The following is a 25,556-nucleotide window of genomic DNA, read 5'->3' as shown; positions in this document are numbered from 1 at the left end:
AAGGCGAATATTATCGAGTATTCCAGGCAGGTGCTAATCCAAAACAGCCTGCGAGCTATTTCGGGCTGTTAGCCTAGCATAATAACATGCGCGCGGAAATGATTCGTATAAAATCACAACAAGGTTCTGAAATACAGGTCAATGTGTTTTTTGTCCAGCTGGTGAGAAAAACAGCAGCACGCAGAGCAGACGGACCGACGGAAATAACCTCCGCAGATGAGCACAGGAAGACAGTGTGACAAAGGAAACAAAACCTTGAAGATCTTGGGCGAAAATCTTGCGCTTCTAAGAAATTCACGCGTCTTTTTCGAAACGCTTCACATCAGGGTCGATGCCATGTCACGCGCTGGCACCAAAAAATTAAGTCCAGGCAGGAAGAGATGCCTTTGAGAGCAAGATTACGCGCATTTAGTAAAACAGGCACAAAAGCCAAACGTCAACAGAAAAGAGGGATGGGAGGGGGAGGAAGAGGAGGGGAACGGCGCAGCGCACATTCCGGTGAATAAAGATAAAAGTTGCTGCCAAAATTATTGTTTTCTTTACGAATGCTTGTGTATTATCGTCAACTTAAGGTTATCTGATTGATTTTTACATCAGTTGTGTTATTACTGATACTTGGGCATAAATACATTGTGTACGTTGAACATGTATGTTCATATTATGTCTTTCGGAAATATAACATAATTTAATATTACGTAAACATAATTAACTTTTATTTTAGCTAACTGATTTTTAAATTAGTTTTAATATTTATTTGGGACATTTTATATCCTGTTTATGTATGGTTAATGTTTTGGTAGTATTGTGTGCAATAACTAATGAACCCCCACACATGTATGTGTCCATATAGCCTATTTGTAAATGAACATTGGAAGAAATTAATCCTATTTCAGATTATAAATGAGAAATATTAGAGATTGTGGCTTGTAATTGTCGCATCACTAGATGGCACTACACAGGATGCACAGAGAGAACATTTCTCTGACAGAAGAAAAGCCACTCGTTTCCCACATTAGGTCACGTGACTGATGAAGTTACTGTGCCATTTAACGTGTAATAAAAGTAATATTACATTTGACAAGGGACTTTTCTTAAAATTTTGGACTACCCCTTTTCCACTACACTCTTCTAGCTTGGGTTTCTTTTTACATGTAGTTTTGAGTATATTCCATTAAAAAAAATTACAATGGAGTTAATCGCAAAAATGTACATTATTCTTTTTCATCGTTGCACACTTTGTAATTTTAAAATTTGTTTTAAATATATAGCCACAGCATTTTGTCTAAAACATTTTGCTAACATAAATTTCAATTGGTTCTTACACATCTTTACTATTCATAAGCTAATACAGAAATTGTATAAAAAATATCTTAACTGATAAAATATGTAGAAAAACAAGAAGTGCAGGCATTTTATTATCATTTTCAGATTTCTGGACTGCACTCTTTCCATTTCTCTCTATTTCAACTTTTTTTTTAAAGTATATTGAATTTGATATGTTACTGAATTAAATATGTTCATAAAATGTTTACATTCCAGTAGGGCTGGTCTGATAAACAAAATTATATCAAATTACGATAAAATTTATTTCAATAACAATGAAAAGCTCTGCACCTTTTTTTATTCTAGATTGATAAGAGACATATACACAGCAGAAATGGGAATCTAAAAGTGTTTTGATATTTGATTTAGAGTTTGAGATGTTTTAAATTTTCGAGATGTATTGAATTCTATACATTCGAGATGTGTAAAATTTTCGACCTCTGAAAATTAAGCAGCCGAAAATATATTAAGCCATTTAATAGACCCTCTAATTGTTGTGGCTTCAGTCATTGTTGGGGTTCTCTTTTTTAAATCTGGAAGCATTAACAACTGATATTAAAATATATTGTTATCTTTCATTATGGAAAATAATTATTATGATTAAAAATTACAGCTAATACAAAAAAAGCCCAAATGCCTGAGGCCCATAAGCCCCTTTTACAAGATGGAGATAACATGTTTCAATGGCCATCAACATCTTAAATCTTCAAAAAAAAAACATATATATATATATATATATTAATTTTTAGATTAAAAAAGTAAGTATGTACATTTATAAGATGTGCTTCATATTATATAATCATTACATCAAGTTACAAAAAAAATAGTTAATGCTTATGTGAGGTGTTTTTACTACAGTGTCTCTGGGTGAAACAGTAAGTCTGATATCATTCTGTCTTCTGGCTGCCATTTTCAGTCTCACTTTTTTCATTTTTATTTTTTAGGAAAAAAAATATTCTGGAGTTTTTCTTTTGTTATTTGAGTAAAATTTAATGCAAAAATACATATTATTTGTGGTACTCTGCTATTCAGTACTCTCTATGTTTACACAGCTATGACAACTTCCACTGCCAACTTATCCACCATATGTTTTACACAATGGATGCCCTTCCAACTGCAACCCAATACTCCCCACAAGTCCAAAAATAAATGTGGTACAGGTGAATTGGTTAAGCTTAATTGTCCGTAGTGTGTGTGTGTGTGTGTGTGTGTGTGTGTGTGTGTGTGCGTGTGTGTGTGTGCGTGTGTGTGTGTGTGTGTGTGTGTGTGTGTGAATAAGAGTGTATGGAGGTTTCCTAGTGATGGGTTGCAGCTGGAAAGGCATCTGCTGTGTAAAACATGTGCTGGATAAATTGGCGGTTCATTTCGCTGTGGCGACCCCAGATTAATAAAGGAACTAACTAACTATCAAACATAGAGGTCAGTAGTACATGATATCAATCCGAGCTGTGGTGACATTGGTATTGCTGTATTTTGTAAATCATTTGGTTTCTTATATTTTATGGAACATGTTTTTTGTTTTGTTATCAAGTTTGAATGAATGGATGTTAGGCGGAGGGCCCTTAAATGTTGTTGACAATGAGGGGCCTTGAAGTCAAAAAAGTCGAGTTATTGCCTCTTCAAAGCTGTAACTGCACCCCTAGCGGCTGCAATAGTGAAACTACAGGCTATGCTGGGCGTGTGCGCGGAGTGGGCAGGCTGAACATCGAGGCTCTACGCTCGGACGTTTTTCGCTTTCATTCACGTCAGATTGATACTCTCAAACCCGGACGTAACCAACGCCTAGTCGCCGGAGAGAAACGGTAAGCTTTTCTTAAACTGTATCATTATTTTATATTTGTTCTTATCGATCAAACAGCAGTAAAACAGCACGCACTTTAGGCCGGGTTTTAACCGTTGTGTAGTTTTGATTTGGGTTGATTTGTGGCCCTTTCAGTAGTGCTAACGCGTTAGCTTAGCCTCGCAGCATCCTGTCGCCTTCATTACTCAAAACTTTGATTTATCTACTGCTAACAAATCCCGCCAGGATACATCTCGCTATTTGTGATCGCCTCAAACTACTGATTTCTTCATTATTTATTGTAGTAGTGAGTAAAGAAGACTTATTAGGTTAAGTGTCTAACTTTATTAATTGGGGAAGAAAGCAGAATTAAACAATTTAATTACAAAAAACGAAATGTATTATTAATACAGCACGTGTCTTGTTAAGAAAAACCACGAATGAATCGACGACAAACAAATTAATGAGGATTTTGCTGAAAGTCTGTTCATCTTTTGTTTGTCGCGTCCAAAATTAGACTTCAAAATGTGTTTTTTGAACAGAAAGAACATTATACAGGTTGTCGGATATTAAATATCTTTTACAGACGGTAATACAGTTGAAAATCGGTGATTATATTGCACTAGTATGACAAAGTGACAAAGTCGAGTCTTCCTCTAAGCAGCGCTAATATGCGGAAGCAAATAAGATCGGACGCATTCTTCTAGATGTCTTTCTGTATGCCTGCCTTTGTCTCTGAAATCAAATCACATCACTTAGTGCTTATTGACAATTCTGGTGAATGCATCCAACCTGCCAAACAGAGGCGACAGTGAACGCCCGAAACAATTCCTGAATGATTCACTCAGAGGCATTTCTGAATCCCATGAGGGCCAATAGCAATTGAGGTAACTTGATTTCTAATATGTCTCTTTCCTTCTCCATATAGATGCAGACCATAAAATGTGTGGTGGTTGGGGATGGAGCTGTCGGAAAGACCTGTCTGCTCATCTCATATACAACCAACAAATTCCCCTCCGAATATGTTCCTACGGTAATGGAGTAAATGGTGGAGGGCTGCGGGTCAGAGATTCAGGGGGAGGGTCACAGTGATCCAGTGAATATGTAGAATAATGCCAGCTATTATCTGTTGTGTGTAGGGCTGCACGATATTGGAAAATTGGACATTGTGATATTTTATTTTTCTGAGATATACATTGGGATATACTGTGATTGAATAGCATTGTTCGGAAAGAATCTATATAGTTATTGCTAGCAAACCATTAAATATGACTTTTGTTTCAATAAACGCCTAATTTGCGCCTTATTAATAGATATTAATGTAGTTTAGGTAATGGGTTAGGGATATAGACTGTTTCAATGTGGTCATGTCATTGTCCCATGAACATTTTCTGCTTGTCAAACTATTTTATACCTGTAACAAGAGACAATTCAGTCATAACTTAATGTAAAACAACTATCAGAACATTATTTTTCAATATGAAGTCCTTTTTAGATTCACGGAAGCTATAGAAATTAAAAAATGTAACCATTGTTTTTGTTTACATCCCTGAAAATGGTCTATAGAATAAGATAATGCAGAATATGTAGGCTACAAGTAGTAACAAGCAGCCAATATCTCAATAACATGCATGCTAATAAGCAACTTAATAGTGAGAATTGGTCCCTAAAGTCAATTATCAAATGTGTTTGTTTTGATTGGGATGATTCAGTAGGGCAGTGAATCATGCAAAAAATGTAATAAACAAACTACAAGCATAGATGAACGCAGTAAAGCAAAGATAAAAGTGAAATAAACAGTGCATGCTTTATCCTTATGTATATTTAAAGGTAGAAAAATACACTAAGTCAACTCAACAACATATTATGCATATCTTTTGATGTGACTTTACATTGCAATAGCGATGCTGAAACGATATATTGTGCAGCCCTAGTTTTGTGCTTTGTGATAGTTAAAATTATAAGCTCCAGTTTTTTTTAGACAAATATAGATACTTCCCTCAGTAAAAGTGCTATGCTATTCTCTAAAGTAAAATTAAGTGCTTGTTTTTAAATGTACACGTGTATTAAAAGTACTGAATGATGCATGTTTTTGTATTTAACAAAAACAAAACAAGAACTTGCCTAAACTCGACAAAACTGATGATTTCTTCTGTTAATGATAATTCAAGTACACTGTAAAAATGCTGGGTTCCAAACAAATCCTTCATGTTATCCCAACATAAAGCGAAATTAACTTAATTGTTTTTCAAATTTAAGTAGATTGAACATAAAATAAGTAAATTGACCCTAAAAAAAATCTGAGAATTTTGTTGATTCAGCTCATTTTAAATACGACATATTTTTCATTGTTTTGAGTGTACGTAAACATGTCAAAATTATAAGATGTGCCATATAGCCTAGTAAAAATGTGTGTTGACATAATAACATTCAGTGTTAGACAGATGCCACAGAGCGAGATGTGTGAAAGTTTTAGACGAATGCTTTTCAAGTATTTCAATGTTATGTATAGTCTTTTAACTTCCCCATTCGGACAGCATTGCACAAAAATGGACGTCCACCTTTTTAATACTTTCATGATTTCACTGCCATTCATGACCTAAAGATGATGTTTATTTACTATAATTAATACTGCAACCTGGCATTTGGTGTTTGTTGCACCATCAGACTAGCAAAGACTTAAGCTCAGAAGAGCTACCATTGTTTTTGAATAGTTAAAGTTTGAAAATGAGATGAAGTACAGTTTCCCTCTTAAAAAAGACTTGCTGTCATACAGTGCTCAGCATAATATAGGACAGCCCTTTTTGAAAATGAACATTTTTATCCATCAGTAAATAATAGCAATGTATTTTGGTGCATTTAAACAAAACAGATTAATTTAACAGATATATTTATTAAAATAACATTTTAGTCATCAAACATATTTAGATATTGAAGGGTAATACGATTAAATTCAAGCTAAATATTGCAAAAAAAAAACAACAGATATTACACAAAATTTAAGCTAATTTTCTCTTGATTTTTTTTACTTTTTTATTTATTTGTATTTAATATGTTTCTATAAGGTATAAATTTGGGTGTGCTAGTTTTTGAACCGTTATCGTAAGTTATTTTGTTAGATAAGCTCCAAATTTGGCTTCAGTAATGACCACTCTAATTAATTTTAGATATGAACTAATGTGTGACGTCCAGTGAATATGAATTGAGGGAGATTTGTGTTTGTTCGCAGGTGTTCGATAATTATGCTGTCACGGTGATGATTGGAGGGGAACCGTATACACTGGGGCTTTTCGACACAGCAGGTGAGCACTGGACATTAATGTGATTTGATCATCTACAGCATTCAAGTGGAGATGTCTGATGTGTATAGCCAGTTATACAAAAAGAAGATGTGAAAACTGGAAATAGGGCCTCTGCTCATTTCTGTTTGGACATCTTCCCGTGCTGAACACATGAAAAAAACAAACATTCAATTTAGTCCAGATCATCTGACACATTTTTCTTATCATTTAATGTTTACTGTCTAGATAATGTTACATAGTTTAGTAGGTGAATGTGTATGTGAATATTTCTTTAGACAATATTAAACACATTTTATGGTGTCAGATGATATCATCGATATATGTCTTGCTTGTTGACGTGTGTTTAGAGAAACTAAATATAAATGAAGTGTAATGGGATAAACAGCACATCATACAGTTCTACAGTTTTGATTGGTGCACTATTGATCAAAGGTTTTGGGTTAGTAAAATATCTTTTTAAATATTAGCATTATGCATCAAATCCTGTCTTTGCTGGAGACTTTGGTTTCATGAAGAACCTTAAACATCCCTGCCCTATTTCCAATGCTCAAAATGTTCTCTAGGTATTAAAATATTGAACACACAATGGAAAAAACAGGTTTGTGGTGCTACAAAGTCCATTGGGGAACAGAAAATGTTGGTTCTTTGTCACTGTGGTAAAAAAAAAAAAAAAAAAAAAAAACCTTTTGGGAATTTAAATTCTGTGACTGTTGATGGGCTTAAAAAAGCTTTTATAAACACAAATGAATCTTACATACACGTATCATTGAAATGTTCATTAGCATATTATTGTTTTCAGCTTTTGTGTTTATGGTGGATTAGATTTCTCTTCAGTCGCAGCTGTTCTCCATCTCCATCTGTTCTACATCTAATATCAAACCAATAGATCAATTGAATCTTGTTTTTGTTTCCCAGGGCAGGAAGACTACGACAGACTTCGGCCTCTCAGTTATCCGCAGACAGACGTCTTCCTTGTCTGCTTCTCAGTTGTTTCTCCTTCCTCCTTTGAGAATGTGAAAGAGAAGGTGCGTGTGAATCAGATGTTTTCTGCTGTTTTACTTATTTAAACTTTGAGCCACTCTTCTCTCCACTTTTTTCTGATGACTATATTGATTATTGAAGCTCAACTAAACTGAAACTAAGTGTTTTTAATCTTCAGTGTTAGTATTTATTCATATCTGGTGTGGAGATGTGTGTAGATAGATTGTGGTGTTGAGACACATTTCAACACATGGTGTGTTTCGTACAGTGAGGTTTTACTGTGACGCCGACGTCACAAGCTGTTTAGTGTCATTAAAACACTTCTTAAGCAGTACCTGATTTTCCTGCTGTACTTGTAGTATGAAGCTCATTTAAATCGATCTGCTTTGTATTTAAATGGATCAAAGCATACTTGAAATGCACACTGTTACACTGTAAAAGAAAGGTGGCAACCTAAAATTTTAAGCCAACCAGCTGCAAGACTTTTTTGAGTTAACTCAACTTAAAGTCAAGTGCAGTACTTGGGTTGATAGTTGAGTCAACTCAAAAAAAAGTTCTGCATCAAATTGATTTACAATTTTAAGCTGAGTCAACTTTTGTTTTTACAATGTACTGACACACTTCTAATTTCTTGTTTGACTTTCAGATACTTGTTTATCCCTGGTATTCTTTTCAGATCTGTTATTTTCATTCTTGTCCTATAGAACATTTTGATGGATGTAAACAAAAACTATGATTCCAGCTTATTACCCGTTTTAGATTTTTAATTTCTATAGCTTCCGAAAATCCAAAAAGAGACAAATATTGATTAATAATGTTATGATAGCTGTTTTAACATTAGGTTATGATTGAATTGCCTCTTGTTACAGTTATGAAATAGAAAGACCTTTTTATTGTATTTTTTATAGCAAAATGAATAAGTACTCAGCTTACAATTATAGGACATTTCAACCAATATACGGCGCTGTGGATTAACTTGAATCACAACATTAATAAAGGGCAAACAACTTACATATTTATGGTAACCTCATGCATGTAAATTAAAACAACATTCTTGAGTAGTGATGGCAAAATGAAAAAAAAATTACAATAGGTGCTTCATTCATGGACTTGCTTGACATGTGGAGCTTCATATTTGCTTGTTTTTGAGTTTTTTTTGTTTAAATATATAGACCATATTGAGGGATGTAAACAAAACCAATGGTCCTAATGTATTTCCTGTTTTTAATTTTTAATTTCTATAGCTTCAGAGAATCCAAAAAGAGACCCATATTGATAAATAATGTTATGATAGCTGTTTTGACATTAAGTTATGATTGAATTACCTCTTGTTACAGTTATGAAACAAGGTCCCTCCCCACCCCAATGGCTCTTTAAAAAATGCATCTGCCAAAACAATTGACCCTTGATCTAAGCATTCTCAAATCACGATGGCATCCTGATGCAAATGTTTTTTTCATAAAATGTTTTCTAAGAAATTAAACAAAACTGAAGTTTAAAACAAGAACAAATATCAGCTTGATATGAAAATGCTTTTCTTTGCGTTGATTTAATTGCCACATACTTAATTTTCAGTTATGTGTTATATATTATATAATTAAGAATATTACACTGTCTGCTCTCTAGAATAAATGACTGCGTTTTTGTCATTTGCAGCTTTCTGTTATTGTACTATTTTAGGAATAAATGTTTAACAGCCTATTAAAGAATTTCTGCCATCATTTTAACATTATCATGTCCTTCATAATAGAATTTAAATCATAAATAAATTAAAATCTGTTTTTTTTTCACACCGATATATTCAAGGATCTTTAAGCATTGTAACGCACTACTGACTTGGAGCGTGAAATGTGTTTTGACTGCAGTTTATTTTTGGGTGTAGAACTGAAAGAGGAAAGTTTGAATGGAAACAGCCAGCACAGATTGATTTGTAAGATAAGGACAGTTCAGAACAGAGATTTCAAGTTTATAATGTCATGTAAGGGAGCCCACAGGAATGTTGATTATTATTTCTGCCTGATTTTATCAAGAATTAACTGATAGTTACTCTATTTTACAAGCTTCATTAATATAATATTATAATATGTACACACACTGTTGTCAATGTCTGTGAGTGGTAAGATTAAGTATATGAAAGAATATTAACTATAATATACAAGTTATATACTTTAATAATGTTTTTTAAAAGATTTACATTTAAAATAAATGATTTCATTGTGCACAATTTGTTAAATAATTAATACTTATATTTAACAAAAATGCATTTAATTAAAGTAAATCTTTACCTCATTCTAGGTTTTGAAATTTTGATGTTTAAAAATGTGTACAAAAAATATATAATTTTTAATCATTATTTGAAAGGATAGTTCCCACAAAAATTAAAATGGGCTCTAAGATTTTCACTTTTCTTTCTCAAATTTGTTTTTGATCAGATTGGCTGTTCCAGTGTTTCACACTGTTTCTAAATTTGTTGTGATTTTTTTTTTATGATTTATTTAACATTTTACAAACATATCAAACAACCGTTATAGCAATAATAATAGAAAAAGTATAAATAAATAGATGAAAATAATAATAAACTAAAGCAAAACCCAATTACACAAATAATATAGGGGCAGATGTCTATATTTATGCAACAATCTAAATTTTACAATTTGAGTAATGAAAGCTTACAAACTGATGTATTAATATTGTCAAAAGCCAGCAAGGGTGATCTGTGTAGATCCAGCTCAAGAGATTTTTTTAACATAAGAAAAAAGGCCCTCCAAGTTTTAATGATGTTTGTTCTTTCAATGCCTTTCGATATCTTACCATTAGTTGTTTTGCACTCTTTTTCTCTCAGTGGGTACCAGAGATCTCTCACCATTGTCCACGCACTCCATTCCTTCTTGTGGGCACTCAGGTGGACCTGAGGGATGACAGTAACACTGTGGAAAAACTTGCCAAAAACAAGCAGCGCCCCATATCACCCGAGAGTGGGGAGAAGCTGTCCAGAGACCTCAGAGCTGTCAAATACGTGGAGTGCTCCGCTCTCACACAGGTTAAAAGAGCAGCCGCACACACCTGTGATGACATAACCCAGATACTCACTTATCACCCACGTGACCTTTGTCTTTTATCATCTCTTTCTAATAGAGAGGCTTGAAGAACGTATTCGACGAGGCAATTCTCGCCGCCCTTGAACCTCCTGAGACCAAACCCAAGAAGCGCTGCGTCCTTTTGTAGGAATACAAGCAGTGGGTGATGCACTCACTCCATCAAGAGAGGCAGATAAAAAGAAACATGGGGGTTTAAGGTTGGTAGGGCTTGGCTTTGGAGTGGAGAAGAGTTATAATTGGGAAAAATCATGGGAACAAAACGGCAAAAACAAAAAAAAAACTGTGATACTGGAGGAATTTGGTTGACATAAAAAGGTATTGATAACAAATAAATGCACACTGTGCCTTTCTAAATGTTTCTAGAACAACAGAAGAAATTCGAGAACCCTGGAACCAATAATTCCCCTACAAGACAAAGAGTATATCAATAAAAACAAGATACAGGTGCACTTTATGCATGTGATGTCTTACAGAACAACATAAAGATCCACTTTAATGCTTTAAGTGTCAGTCACACATAATCTCCTCCCCAAAAAATGTAATCTATGTGTGGCTGTGGCACAAATACATGAGATTAAAAGCTTCAGGTTTCTGACGGCCAACAAAAATGAATGATTTGAAATTCTTTCACTGGACAAACAGCAGGTTCTGTCCATGACACATGCTTTGCTCTAAAGCCGCACAAGGGTGGTTCGCACACAATGCCGATAAACAGCACATTTCATAAAGTGTAAAGCCGAACATGCTGACTGCTCTGATGAACGCTTCTGCAGGACTCAGCTATTTGTAACCTGTGGATAGTGTGTGTGTGTGTGTGTGTGCTCGCAGTAAGCTGATTTCAGCTTTCTTGAATCTCCTCTGAGCTTTTTGCTGCGTTGCAGAATTGCCATTGGCACAAAAGTGATTCTTGACAAATTTGCCTTTTAGTGTTGTTATGAGTTCCGATTTGTGTCTTTTTTTATTATCTTTTATATACCATTTCTAGACGCCGGGCTCCCACAACACCTCTAGGCAGGTTCTGTCATGTGTGTTGTTAACGTGTACTGGACTGAATTTGGCACAAAAGCAAGCTAACGTGATTGTCCTGGGCATTTAATTAGCTCTAATCACTTACAGTGGTGTTGAATTGGAGAGATACAAAATAAACTGTAATCATTTTAGATATTTTAACTATTAAAAACTGTTTTAATGTTGGATCCGAGTGTTATGGCCATAGGAGTCTCAGTCTATGACCACATCCTCTTCTGAGTGACCGGTGTTATATGTGGTTTAAGAGAGATTGAAACCTGGATTTTAGTTTGCAAACATTTATTTCTTCTTGTATGAGCCAGACTGTTCTCTCCTTTTGTGGTTCATGCTCCTAGAATCTCTCTCTAAGTGCATTTACTCTCGTGCCATCTGCTGGCCATTTAGAAAACTGAACTTATTTTTATTTTTTTGCCCGTTTTGTTGTCTTTTGAGTATGATGTATTAAATGTATTACTGTTTTTTTGTTTTTCTCTTGGGTGAATGAATTTAGCGGTGATATTTTGAGACTTGAGTTTTTTTTTTAAATGACTTCTTATTTTATTTTTTTGCTAGAGTACCATTTTGATTGTGATTTATAAATAAAATAACATTTTGAAATATAATATTTTGAATAACCAATCTTAACAGTCGTGTGAGTTAAAAGGAGGTTAAAACTGATGATGATGGTTTAAAATGTGGCCTTTTAGTCCTGCGGTGTTTGGAATCTCACTATATTTGTAATAAAATGGAGCGACTGACACACAGCTGTAGCTGTATTCTGATTATTAGATGATTGTGGGACTGTGTGGTGTGTGCAAATAGACAGATACTTAAAGCATGTACTATTCAAAAGTTTGCGGTCACTAAGGACCTTATTATACGGAAACAATGCTTTTATTAAGCCATGATGTAATATTGTTTGAACGCTTTATAGGGCACTCATTGAAATACACATTGATAAAACACTGGAGAGCCACTGGGGGCTATTACATGACCTTTGAAATTTTATGACTTAAATGATATTATAATCAGTCAATGAAGTTGCCATATATGGTTCTTCACCCAATAGGGTTAAAAAATTTCACAAAGGTCTTAGTAGAAACGGGTACCACTTTTCATGAAAATATTAAATCAGTAAATTTTATTTTAACATTTCCCAATTTAGATTGGGTGGACGCAAACAATTTGTGTTGGGACAACAAACAAATTAAGTTTACTCATTAATATTTACTAATTTAAGTGGATTGAACATGCAACAATTCTGTTGTCCCAATGAAATCTCAAGAATTGTGTTGCTTCAGCTCATTTGAAATGAATAGTTTGAACAAGCAACAAAAATATTTTAAGTGCTACTATCAACATTATTGATTGATTGGTTTATTGTTATTCATGTTCTCTTGTATTGCAAATAATTTTAATAATATTATTTTGCTATTATATAATAGAACAAAAAATACAGAAAAAAAAATTGGGGGGAAGAGGAAAAAGAAAGAAGCAAAAAAACTGGAATTGGGGGAATTTGAGGTGTTTCTACTAGGGTCTAATCACTGCTCTCTACTTAATAAATGGATTCCATATTACATAAAAATTCTTAGTTTTATTTTTAAGGGATTATTTTAGCTTCTTAAGTTGCTAGCAAGAAATGACATATTTTTATTAATGTGGAGCAATGGAGAAGATCTTTTCATTTCCAATTCAGTAAAATCTATTTATACATGCCAGAAGGGTTATAAATCTAATCACCGTACATTGGTTTTTTAGATAATTCTGCATCATCACTGACACCAAATATAGCTAAAATAGGCCCAGGGTAATTGTTTTACCATCACTTCTGATATAAGCCAAAATCCAATGACTATTTTAGGACAAAAATAATTAGATTCTAACTGCAAAACATTAATACAGACATAATTATTTACAGGTATATTTAATGTAAATAGTAGAACATAGTAGTTAGATACTTAATATAAAGGGGTTCATTTGGAAAACTGCATTACAATATTACCATTCTTTCTTTTTTTATTTAAGTAATGAGGCCTTGGTGAGAGTAGGAAAATATTCTCATCCCAAACTTTCGAACACTGGTACTATGTATATTAGGGCTGCACAATATATAATTTTAGCATCGATGTTGCTAAATTCGCAATAGTCACATCGCAAGATATGCAATGTTGAGTCTGAATTATAGTTCACCATAAGCTCAATAATTGCACATGAAACCGTATTTATGTGTAATTTATGCAAAAAAAGGTTTCTCTATCTTAGAATTTTTGTCTTGTTTCTAGTCCTTTTCTAGAGTTTCTTATCTCAACATTTAAAGGTGAAAAACGAGATGATTTAAACCCCCCCCCCTTTAATTTGGACTTTCTGAAGTTGAAAACTAAGCAATATATTTTTTCTTGATCTATGATAAATTTTTGACATTTGGACTAGAAGGAAAACAAAGTTGTAGTAAGAAATGTATTTTTTGCATTATGCTTATTTAATTTCTGTACCTGAATATTTACTGTTAGACTCTCCATAAAACCGTCAATTAGTGCTATTAAAACTGATCTTGTGAAACTGTATTTACATTGCAACATTTATCGCTGAAAAATAAAATGTTGCATTATCAGATTTTTCAAATATCGTGCAGCCCTAATGTGTATGTCCAGTGCTCAGCATAATTGATTACAGCCCGTTTTGAAAATGAATATTTTTATCCAGGCAATTTTTTAGGTATATTGGTGCATTTAAACAAAACAGCTGTATTAAACAGATATGTTTATTAAAATAATATTTTAGTCACCAAACATTTAGAAATTGAAAAGTAATACAATTCAATTTAGGATAAATATTGCAAAAAAATAAATGACATCACTAATAATTTTTTCATGTTTTTTTTGTGAGCTGCGTACTTGTATATGCTGAGCATTGTATGTGTGTGTGTGTGAATTTGCATCTTTTTTATGTATGAATACATAATTAACAAACAAAGCCTCTTTCCACATTTGGAATGTCAAACAATTTTATTTAAGGTCATATAGATTGTAAAAACAAGACAATGGTAATATACGAGGCGGGCCTCTATGTAATACGACAAGCTGATATGAAACCGCTGAAGCCAGAGAGTTTGCAAGGGGAACCTTCATTCCAAAAATAACGCCATACAGGCATGATGAACTCAAATAAATAAACACGATCAGCAAAACTGAAAAGAAATTATAAATACAGAAAAAACAGATAGAGCAGCTCTGCGCTAGAGTTTAATGCTAATGCCTCATAGACTAAACTAACATTATTCTCCCACTGTTATTCAGGGATTAATCTCAGCTTTAAGAGCGTTGTCTGAGCGAGTTAGTTAATGGTTTTGTATTTGATGTGTATTTGAGCGTTTTAGAAAATAAGTTGTTTGCATGTTTCAATACAACACTTTGTTTCATTGAAGATTAACATAATTGTAATGTCATTTCTGAAGTTTTAAAGTCACCAAAATTGACATCATCCAGAGTGTTTTAGATGGAATGGTTGTTCATATTGTGGGCAGTTTGCTCTTAGGTCTGACGTGAGATGAGGTGTTTCTGGTGTGGTTGCGTGGTTTTTCCAGGTGTGTCTTATTCTCGGCAGGTGTGTATGAGCACCGTGTTCTTACACTGCTGGCAGCGCACTGAGCAGCACCATGAAAACTTACAGGAGCAGCGCTGAACCACCTCAGCCCGACCTGCTCGAAAACCTGGGCCACAGCATAGCAGCTCACATCCGTCTGGAGCCAACCGCGAGGTTCCTGGCACATGGAGGCACAATTAGAAACTGCGTGTACAGCGTGATAAAATAGCATGCGAAACCTGATTTTTACCATTACACCGTCGCCCTGCAGTGCCAGGAATTCCGTTGTCTGGGTCCAGTCGGCAGAAATCTGGTGAAGGAGCCAAGTAGACCAAGTCCCGTGTGGCTGGTGGCTTTACTTGGGGGTCCCGTGGAAGGAGAGCTGTGCGAGAGCCCACACGCGTTAGCCGCACCTAAACACCAAGAACAGATGTGACCCTTGATCTTGCTAAATGTTTAGAAACACAATTATGTTACCAAATACTTAAAGAATGTACATTCAATGTTTGGGTCAGTCAGGTTTAGTTCTAAAGAAAATTTTATTGATTTAAAGCAAGGATGTACTATTCTTTTAAAATGTAAGGACTTTAGAGTACACTTTATAGGCCACTCATTGAAATACACATTGGGAAAACCCTGGAGTGCCACTGGAGTTTATTACAATACCTTTAAAATTTACAACTTATGAATTCCTGTTGCCCCAACACGAATTGTTTAAGTTAACTTGATTATTTTTACAAATTTAAGTGAATTGAACATAAAACAATTAAGTTGTCCCAAAAATGTGAGAATTATTTCAGCTCATTTTAAATAGGTAGTTTCAACAAGCTGCAAAATCTTCAATCCTGTGAACCACTTCAAATTATAATTAAAAAAAATGAAGAACTATTCTTTTAGAGATCTTGGTTCTGAGTGTCTGCAATTGCACAATCCTTTCCCCTAATAATATAACCAAGACAACATTTTGAATTTTGAACCAGATAGAAAGCAAACTTTCTTATGAATGTTTATATCTTGCCCTTTAATAAAAACCACATTAATAGTCCGGGACAATGAAACACTGGCGCTGGCTCTTTCATCAGATAAAATATCTGATGCTAAAACAAATGATACTAGCCTCCTGTAATTGATTCACAAGGCAAATTGTTTTGTAAATTAGAAGCATGGATTTTAAAAACATCATTAGGAATTTCTGCTCAGCTAAAGCTCTAAAGAAACTTTTCAGTAAACACAAAAACTATTTAACATATTGTAAAGTACTCATTTGGGAAGTATTGAAGATTTTTTTATGCTGATTTTGGCAGCTTTGTTTGCTGTGTATGTAAATGTATAATCAAATATAAACCAAGCTGAACTTTAGATAATAATGGTCCAGTTATTTACAAGAATGATATTTCTTAAATAAATAAACTATTAAAGTAAACGGGCCCTTTTTTGGCTTTGCTATTGCCCCAGGGCTCATTGTGTTCCTAATCCAACCCAGACTTGTAACACACCTCTGTTGCCCCATCAAAGCGTTCTTTCAGCACTGCACCGACCCGCCGGAATGGAGGCATGACCTTCCAGCATGTTCTAAGCTCGCAGGATCCCGAAACACCATGACACTTGCACTCCACCTGCATGTTATGAAGGATGGCCTAAACCAGAACGGAAAGAAAACCATGTAAACCAGGGGTGCCCAAATCTTCTTGAGGGAAACACACAGTCCTGCAGAGATTTACACCAACCCCAATCAAACACGCCAACAAATCAGGCTCTTAAACATCCAGGCTTATTACAAATGTTCCAAAATTGTTACAAAAATTATTAAAAATCAGGCTTATTAGAAACACCCAGACAGCTGTTTTTACTCTGCAGGACAATGGCCCTCCAAGAGCAGCATAAGCCAATATATTTAGGAAGATTTTTGATATCAGTATGAGTTTTATGAGCTCGCTTGCCTTCCGTCCTGCTTCGTTATTGTGAATGTTCATTAGTGGCCGTCCTGAAGACATCCCTTTCGCTCTTTCCGGCTCGTCCACGAAGGTTTGCGAGAATGCAACGCCGTAGGACAGATTATCAGAGCAGCCTGACCACTGGAAACCTAAGGGTGAGTGAGAGGCAAATGTTTGTGTGTGTTTTATTGGTGTGCTTTTGTTATCAGGGTGTTTGATTTCTTACCTTCAGGACTGACCCCCCTGACCTTTCGGTCACAGCCACACCTCTCCAGTTCACCCCTGCTGCAGCCCCGGGTCACTGCCACTGCCACCGCTGCCGATGAGAGAGCGTGAACAAAAGCTGCTTCACGCGTTCCTGAGGACAACACAGTCAGTCAGGTGTAATCAGAGCAGTTTTATAAAGCTGAAGGCATTTATGTACTTAAGGAAAGGGTAATATATGAATGTGGACACCTAAATGGTGTCATATCCGTAATCATTAATGCCACAAAAATACCACCTACTGTTCAATGCAATATCTGATACACAGTGGGTATGGAAAGTATTCAGACCCCTTTTGATTTTTCACTATGTTATATTGCAGCCATTTGCTGAAAACATTTGGATTTATTTTTCCTCTTATTAATGTACACAGAGCATTGTTGACATTTTTGGCTGATTTGTTAGTCAACCAGAGGGCAGAGGGGCTCGACGAAAGCATCTCCTCAGTGTCAAACACAAAAAAGCCTGCATGGAGTTTGCTAAAATGTCGAGGAATAAGATTATCTGGTCTGATAAGACCAAGATAAAACTTTTTGGCCTTAATTCTGAGTGGTATTTATAGCGAAAACCAGGCACTGCTCATCACCTGTTCAATAGAGTCTTAACTGTGAAGCATGATGGTGGCAGCATCATGCTGTGGGGGTGTTTTTCAGCTGCAGGGACCCACTGCGGCCAAGTACAGGGATATCCTGGACGAAAACTCCAGAGTCCTTAGAACCTCAGACTGGGCCAAATGTTTACCTTCCAACAAGACAATGACCCTAAGCACAAAGCTAAAATAACAAAAGAGTGGCTTCAAAACAACTCTGATTGTGCTTGAATGGCCCAGTCAGAGCCCTAACTTAAACCCAGTCGAGCATCTCTGTAAAGACCTAAAAATGGCTGTCCACTAAAGTTTACCATCCAACCTGACAGAACTGGAGAGGATCTGCAAGGAGGAATGGCAGAGGATCCCTAAATCCATGTGTGAAAAATGGGATCTTTCCCAAAAAGACTCGCCATAATGGCCGTATTAGATGAAAAGGGTGCTTTTACTAAATACTGAGCATGTTATTTCAGATATTTTTTGTCAAATGTCAACAATTCTGTGTTTTTCTGTCAATATGAGGTGCTGTGTGTACATTAATGAGGAAAAAATAATAGCAAATGGCTGCAATATAACAACGAGTGAAAAATTTAAGGGGATATTAATATTTTGTATGTAAATATATACCTCAGTAAAAAGGAACAGTTTTTACTTTGTTCTGCTTACTAATACTTGAATTTAAGTAAAAACGTTACAGCATAAAACGAGAAATGGTCAAAATAACAAATGTCATGTGTTTAGCTTATATTCATTTTTAAACAGCACAATACCAGTGTATTAACTGTAGAACAGTGATGAAATCTAACCCTGATTAGAATATATTCAAATGGAAGTTATTTTGATCATTTGTCAAAAAAAGATTTTTAAAAATGGTCTAAATGACAATTTTTCATTTGATATTTGGAAAAATACACTGAAAAACTTTAACTTTTTAACTTTTAACACTCCATACTTGAACCATTATTGTAAGTTGTAGCACTGATGTAAATGATTCTGTAGTCTGATTATGTTATGTCTGATGAGTTATGTTTGTATGTTGTGACATCACTGTAGTAACCTTGGTTCATGACTCGCCCAAACACGTTGATCCCCCGAGGTGTGGTGGAGCAGTTCCAGCGCCGGTTTCGGAACTGATGTTGGCACTACAGTGGAAAAAAAGCAGGAAAACGGATATTAGTCAGAGTTTATATATAGAGAGATATGAAACTGTTAGTGTAGCATCACCTTATGAACATTTGTTTTTAAAACCGACTGTGCGTTTTAATTTGGAAAAAAATAATCATACATTCTTATCATTAATGAAGACACAACTAAAATGTCATTTTCAAGACAATGTCATGTCTTGTCAGGAATATTTAGAACATCAATCGTTTAATGACATTTTAAAAGAGTTTATGCACTCCTCTTCTGTCTATCAGTGATGAATAAATTATGACAGACTTTTCATATAGTGCAGTGTCAAAATTCTGACATCATTTTACATCTTTATACTTTTCCAGTATCCTTCAAATCTTAATCATTTAACATATAATAACATTATCACTTATTCCTATATTTTAATAAGTACTTTTCCAAATAACTATGTTTTTGTTTACTCAGGGAAGCAGTATTTCTTAATTTCTTATTTTTTTCACAAACATTTAAAGGCCACCTATTTTACCCCTTTTACAAAATGTAAGAGAAGCCTTTGGTGTCTCCATCAGATTATTTGTTATGTAATATAGAATCTGCCCATTTGGTGTCTGACTAGTGTAGCTGTTTTTGCCTGTGACTTTAAATCCAAATGAGCGGCTTCTCCCTGCCCACCACTCCGACTTGTGTGTCTGCTTCTCATGCGTTTCGTCAGATAAACAACAGTCAGTGATAGAGACAGACACGGAGAAATGGATGAAGCTGAAATACAGCTCATTATTCAGAAATACCAAGGAAGTTTATTTGATGTATTTGTGGTGAAGTTTATTTCAAGCCTTTCTAAAATGATGAGTCACACACAACTGCCAATTGCAGTACACACACACACACACACACACACACACACATAAGCACATTTACTGACATCATGCAGTTGGGTTGATTATAGCGGTTAAGAATTACATGGTGATTTTACACTCTTTATTACAAACATGCTCTGTTCTAAAACTTTTCAAGAGTTTACACTTAGATATTGCTCGATAATATTAGCAAGTTTAGCATGCTGTCCCAGGAGAGAAACCTGAGCTCAGAGATAAATGAGGCCTGGTCGAAAATCATGTAAGTGGTTATGAGATCAGGTATTACTTGAGTGCTCCCCCTGGTAAAAGAAGAAAGGGGGAAAATTGGGTGGGGGTTTCTTCGGAAAACGAAGATAAGGGAGTAGTTTTAGACAGGCTACTTATAGTGAGTTTTGATTAATCTATTTGGCTTACTAATGATTGCGGATGAGAGACAAGCCGCAATCAATCATATCATGTGCTCCTCGAAATTAAGCTGCAGACACACGGGAATTTTTTTCCTCATAGACTTCCATTTATATGCATGCAAACCGGAAACGGAAGGCCGTGTGGCAAGTTTCACAGTTCGTTGCATTGCAAAGTTCAAACTTGGTGAACTTTGACCTGCGAAATCTCATCTCTTGACTGCGTGAGACCAATCGAGGAAAACACGACCTCACTTGACAGAAATGTAAAATATTGACCAATCGCTCACTTTTTTAAATGTCTAATCATTTTTTTTAATCCCGCCCTTTTTTGCGGCGCTGTACTATAGAATTTCACATGCTCAAACTCAAGTGTGACCGCAGCATAAGTTTGCTAAACTTCACTTATTATTGAGGTGCAGCTGATCGCAGAGACATGTAACATATGTTTAAATTCCAGTTTCTTTGCAAAACATGTTCTGTGGACATGTGTAAATAGATGTTATTATAGAAACATGGTGCCTGTGAATCAATTTGGTGGGCAAGGGAAACTGCACTTCTCTGTCATGCTGCGGTGCATGGGCCTCAAAATCACTGGAATTTGGAACTTATTTTAATTTCATTAAATTTAAAAAATAAGACTTTTTGGGTTTATATCACTTCAGTATGACTGTGGACACACTATACCTACACACAGTTCTGTCCAAACAGCTTACAAAAGATGATTTTCATCATAGGTGTCCTTTAAATTAGACACTTATCTGTAATTAGTGGTGGAAAGAGTAGTGAAAATCTTAATTAAAAGTACCCTTACTTGCCTAACAATATAGTGCAAGAAGAGTAAAAGTATTTGTTGTAAATACTACTCAAACTATGAGTAAACTTTTTAAAAGTACTCAAGAGTATTGAGTAGAGAGTATTAGACTGTAAAAAGCTGATGCGCTTACATGTAATTTGTGGATGTGTGTAAACGTAACATTCTGTAGTGCGTTTAGTTATTGCCAAGCAGGCAGACAACGTCATAAGACATTAATAATAGGTTAGATTTAGGTTGTGAAGTCAGATGACCAAAATTCAAATCTAGCCAGTGTCTGAGGACAACCTTATTTTGACATCCAATTACAACATCAAAAAATGACGTTGATTTTATGTGGTGTTAGAAAGCGACCAAAATCCAACATTGAGCCAACATCTTAAACTAGCGTCATTGTTGCAGATACTAACATTCGTCAGGTGAGGCAACTAAAATCCAATGTCTGATTGACGTCATTGTGGTAACATCCACACAACATCAAGCTGTAACATTAAACATTAGATGTTGATATTGGATTGTTTTTAAGTACACAATTTTTTAACTTGGTAGAGAAAACCTACTCAGTTACAGTAGTTTGAGTATTTGTAATTTGTTACTTTAAACCAGGAGTTCCCAAACATTTCAGCCCACAATCCTCAGAATAACAATGCGATTGACTCGCGACCCCCAATATTCTCTGAGGTGGTTATAAATACAGAAACCTTGCATGCAATGGCACACACACACCAATAGACCCAAGTCTATCCTTTGTTTAATTTTTTTAATGTATGTGAGTGCTGTAAATGGGCCAGAAAGTTTAACCTGGTGTTATAAAATCAATCTGCTGCATCTGACGCCATTGCTGTGTCTTTAATATAATGTAAATACCCCAGAGGTTGTAATCCAATAGAACTAGTAGCTATAAGCTACTTTAGTAACTAGCATATAGTAACGATAAACAACTATTTTTTTTCTTTTCAGTACATTATGGATAAAATATGGTAATTATTATGGTTAAAAATAAATCGATTTTTGGAAATCACCAGGCAACCCCTCTTCATTGTCCCACGACCCCCACTTTGAGAACCACTGCTTTACACCACTGTCTGTAATATTTCTGTGTATTTAACATTTATCATTCAAATTTTGATGCAGACACTTTGCCTTTTACAAACTGACATTCAAAAATAATTGATGAATATTTAGTGGTGTAAAAAAGTCTGGCTGTGTACCGAGGCCTTCAGCTTACAATGTATCTTCATGAATCTTTACCATCATGTTCTTGAAAAAATGGCCATTAAATACTCATTGTGTGCTGTTTTCTCTCACCTCCTCGATGACCATCTCTGAAGCCTTTCGCACGGACTCCATGACCTCCCCCCGCGCCCGACACACCCCGACCTGGCCTGGAGACAAACCCCTCAGACGTCCACATGGCTCTGCACCAGACACGGGACGTGAGCGGGACAGACGTGCCAGAGAACTGCAGAAACAGGTACAGCAACATGGCCGACACATCAAATACAGGACGAGGGAATCTAATAGTGTAGACAGAGGACTTAAAGGATGTCATTTCATTAATGAATGCTGGGATAGGTCAACAGAATAGAGGGAAATATGTCACCGTCTTTTACAAGTTATGGCATAACAAACAAACGCTTTCACACAAGCCAACTTACAGCCAGTTGGTTGCCATGGCGAGGTGGGCTGCCCATAGCAACAGCAGGAGGAGTCGTCCCGTGAGAGTCACAGAGGAGACTGTTGGCATCAGATTGCCTGTCTGTCTGCCGGTCTGTCTTTTCAACTCTATACTGTTTTCTCTCTTACAGTAGTGTCTGTGTAGTTGGGGATGTTCCCCTCATATCTGTCCAAATCAGTAGAATGGAAAAATACAATACAGAATGAATTTACACATATATAATAATGAAATTCTATATATATATTTTGCATTATCTATAAAATACATTGTTAATAATGCATAATATAATACTATTTTTAAGATATACATTATTATATGTACTAAATCTTATACAGGTAATATATATATACAGTCGAAGTCAGATATATTAGCCCCCATTTGAAGGTTTTGTCTGTTTTAAATATTTCCTAAATGATGTGCAAGAAAATTTCACAGTATGTCTGATCATGTTTTTTCTTCTGGAGAAAGTCTTATTTGTTTTTTTTTGGCTAGAATAAAAGCAGTTTTTAATAAAAAAAAAAAAACATTTTAAGGTCAAAATTATTAGCCCCTTTAAGCTATATATTTTCGATAGTCTACAGAACAAACCATCGTTATACAATAACTTGCCTAATTACCCTAACCTGAATAGTTAACCTAGTTAAGCCTTTAAATGTCACTTTAAGCTGTATAGAAATGTCGAAAAATATCTAGTCAAATATTATGTACTGTCATCATAGCAAAGATAAAATAAATCAGTTATCAGAAATGAGTTATTAAAACTATTATGTTTAGAAATGTGTTGAGAAAAAATATATATAGTGCCATCTGAAATATGGATCTCGATTCAGTAATATCACTTTTATGGCAAAGAATAGGTTATTTTCATCCCTTTTATCATGAAATAACTGAACATAAACATAGGAGGTTGAGAAAAATTCCAGATGGCACTTTGGTAGATGGTGATGGTTTTTGCATTTGATGCTTAACAATTTACAATATTATATTTGTGCATAAACATTAGTTTAGTCAGTACTGAATCCAAATCTGTAGCTTATCTAACAAAATAATTTTTGACAACTATCCAAAAACTAGTACACCCAACTTTATGTGTTATAGAAAATATAAAATACATTTTAAAATAGCAAAAATCAAGAGAAACAAAAAATATACAATTTTGTTGAAATGTTGTAGTTTGTATATTTGATTGCAATATTGTGCATGAATTTAAATGTATTATCTTTCAATTTCTACAGATGTTCTATATATATTACCCATATTCACTGAGAAAGGGATAAAAATATTCATTTTCAGAATGAGGTGTACTCAATTATGCTGACCACTAAATATATATATATATATATATATATATATATATATATATATATATATATATATATATATATATATATATATATATATATATATATATATATATATATAATATAGAATAAATAAATTATTAAATATTAAATTATATATATATATATATATATATATACACACACACACACACACACACACACACACACACACATAAATATTATGCGCATTTAATTATAAAATATATAATATATTTGTAAACAAATTACACATAACAAATCTATATATTATTCATAATATTTTTAACAAATATTCATAGTATATAAGATAATTTATTATACTATTAAATGTATATATTAAAACAATTTAAAATAAAAGATAAGACAAAATAATAACTTTTTTTCCATATGCTGACTGGTATAAATGACATTTTTACTGATTATAACCAGCACCAAAATAGATTTATATAGTTTTTTGTTCTTTTGTTAATTTAAATTAAATTAATTTGATAAAAAAAAAATAAAAAAAACGATTAGATACAGTGTATGGATATAGAGTTGTAAATAATAAAATATATTGTATTTGTTCTTTTTTAGTTATTATTTTAATAAATATCTTTTCATAGAAGTAAATAGATTTTATAGGTTATGGCTGTGATCAGAATATAATTTTATTTATTTATTCATTTATTTATTTATTTTGTTTATTCATTTATTTATTTGCATAACGAGCATAATAATTATCTATTAGATAGCCTTGACAAGGTAAAGTGTGATAATATCAAATGTGATATTTCTAATAATCTAATAAACAAATCTTGGTCAGTTATTACAAAAAGCAAGAGATAAACTTTTACCAGTTTGAGGTCCGAAAGGCTCCAAAAAAGTCCTGTCGATGTCAAACCGAGTCTCAGAAATGATTCCAATTGATCATCAGCTCGATCTATTCTAATTACTTCCACTTGTGTTTTGAAGATAAAATGCCTCTAAGCTGTAATCTTATTGTCACACACAGAGAGATATTCATCTTATGGCATGCTCATCCATAACAAAACAAAATCTATATCTCGTTTTGCTTGAGTCTATGACTCGGGGTGACAAAATGATTACTTATACAGATAAAATGAGAAGATGTTCCATTTTTAAAGAATTACCTCACTAAAAAGTTCATCAAAAATCCTAAAAAGCATTTATTTCCCTTTCAGAGCAGTATAAGTTCTAAAAAGTTGCCATTTCAATAATCCAGTTTGTCCACCAAATGAGCAAATCCAAAGGTTTTGAAAAAAAAAAGTGTGGCTGAAGTGATGGTTGTGGTGTTTTAAAGGCAGGATGGATAAAGGGTGGGAGGGACCATTTTCAGCCATAGTATATTAACATTGAGGGATGAGCTTGCACTCATTGCCCAATTTGCTCAGGACGTAATACGTGACCTCTGACTAATGAGTCCTGCAGGATGGTGCGAATATACAAGTGCTAACACACTCGGATCTCTGTTTGTATTTGTGTT

General features: G+C 34.4%; 2 protein-coding genes across 2 annotated transcripts; one reads left to right on the top strand and one right to left on the bottom strand.

Annotated features, from left to right (window-relative positions):
- Positions 1–2,997: 2,997 nt before the first annotated feature.
- cdc42l (cell division cycle 42, like) lies at positions 2,998–12,256 on the top strand. Its single transcript, NM_199865.3, has 6 exons — positions 2,998–3,125; positions 4,032–4,136; positions 6,333–6,405; positions 7,321–7,430; positions 10,229–10,426; positions 10,522–12,256. Exons 2-6 carry the CDS (start codon positions 4,032–4,034, stop codon positions 10,609–10,611), a joined length of 576 nt encoding a protein of 191 aa, NP_956159.1. The 5' UTR covers positions 2,998–3,125; the 3' UTR covers positions 10,612–12,256.
- Positions 12,257–14,481: 2,225 nt separating this feature from the next.
- On the bottom strand, positions 14,482–25,339 carry wnt4b (wingless-type MMTV integration site family, member 4b). The gene is made up of 9 exons (NM_131500.2): positions 24,907–25,339; positions 22,729–22,913; positions 22,379–22,532; positions 18,919–19,003; positions 17,238–17,369; positions 17,018–17,160; positions 16,574–16,714; positions 15,328–15,490; positions 14,482–15,255 (listed from the first exon to the last, which is right to left on the bottom strand). Exons 2-9 carry the CDS (start codon positions 22,815–22,817, stop codon positions 15,086–15,088), a joined length of 1,077 nt encoding a protein of 358 aa, NP_571575.2. The 5' UTR covers positions 22,818–22,913; positions 24,907–25,339; the 3' UTR covers positions 14,482–15,085.
- Between the last annotated feature and the right edge of the window lie 217 nt (positions 25,340–25,556).

The sequence above is a fragment of the Danio rerio genome, chromosome 16 (assembly GCF_049306965.1).
Source record: "Danio rerio strain Tuebingen ecotype United States chromosome 16, GRCz12tu, whole genome shotgun sequence".
Taxonomy (NCBI): Eukaryota; Metazoa; Chordata; class Actinopteri; order Cypriniformes; family Danionidae; genus Danio; species Danio rerio.
The sequence above is the reverse complement of the archived record's forward strand: the minus strand, read 5'-3'. Positions and strand labels throughout refer to the sequence as shown.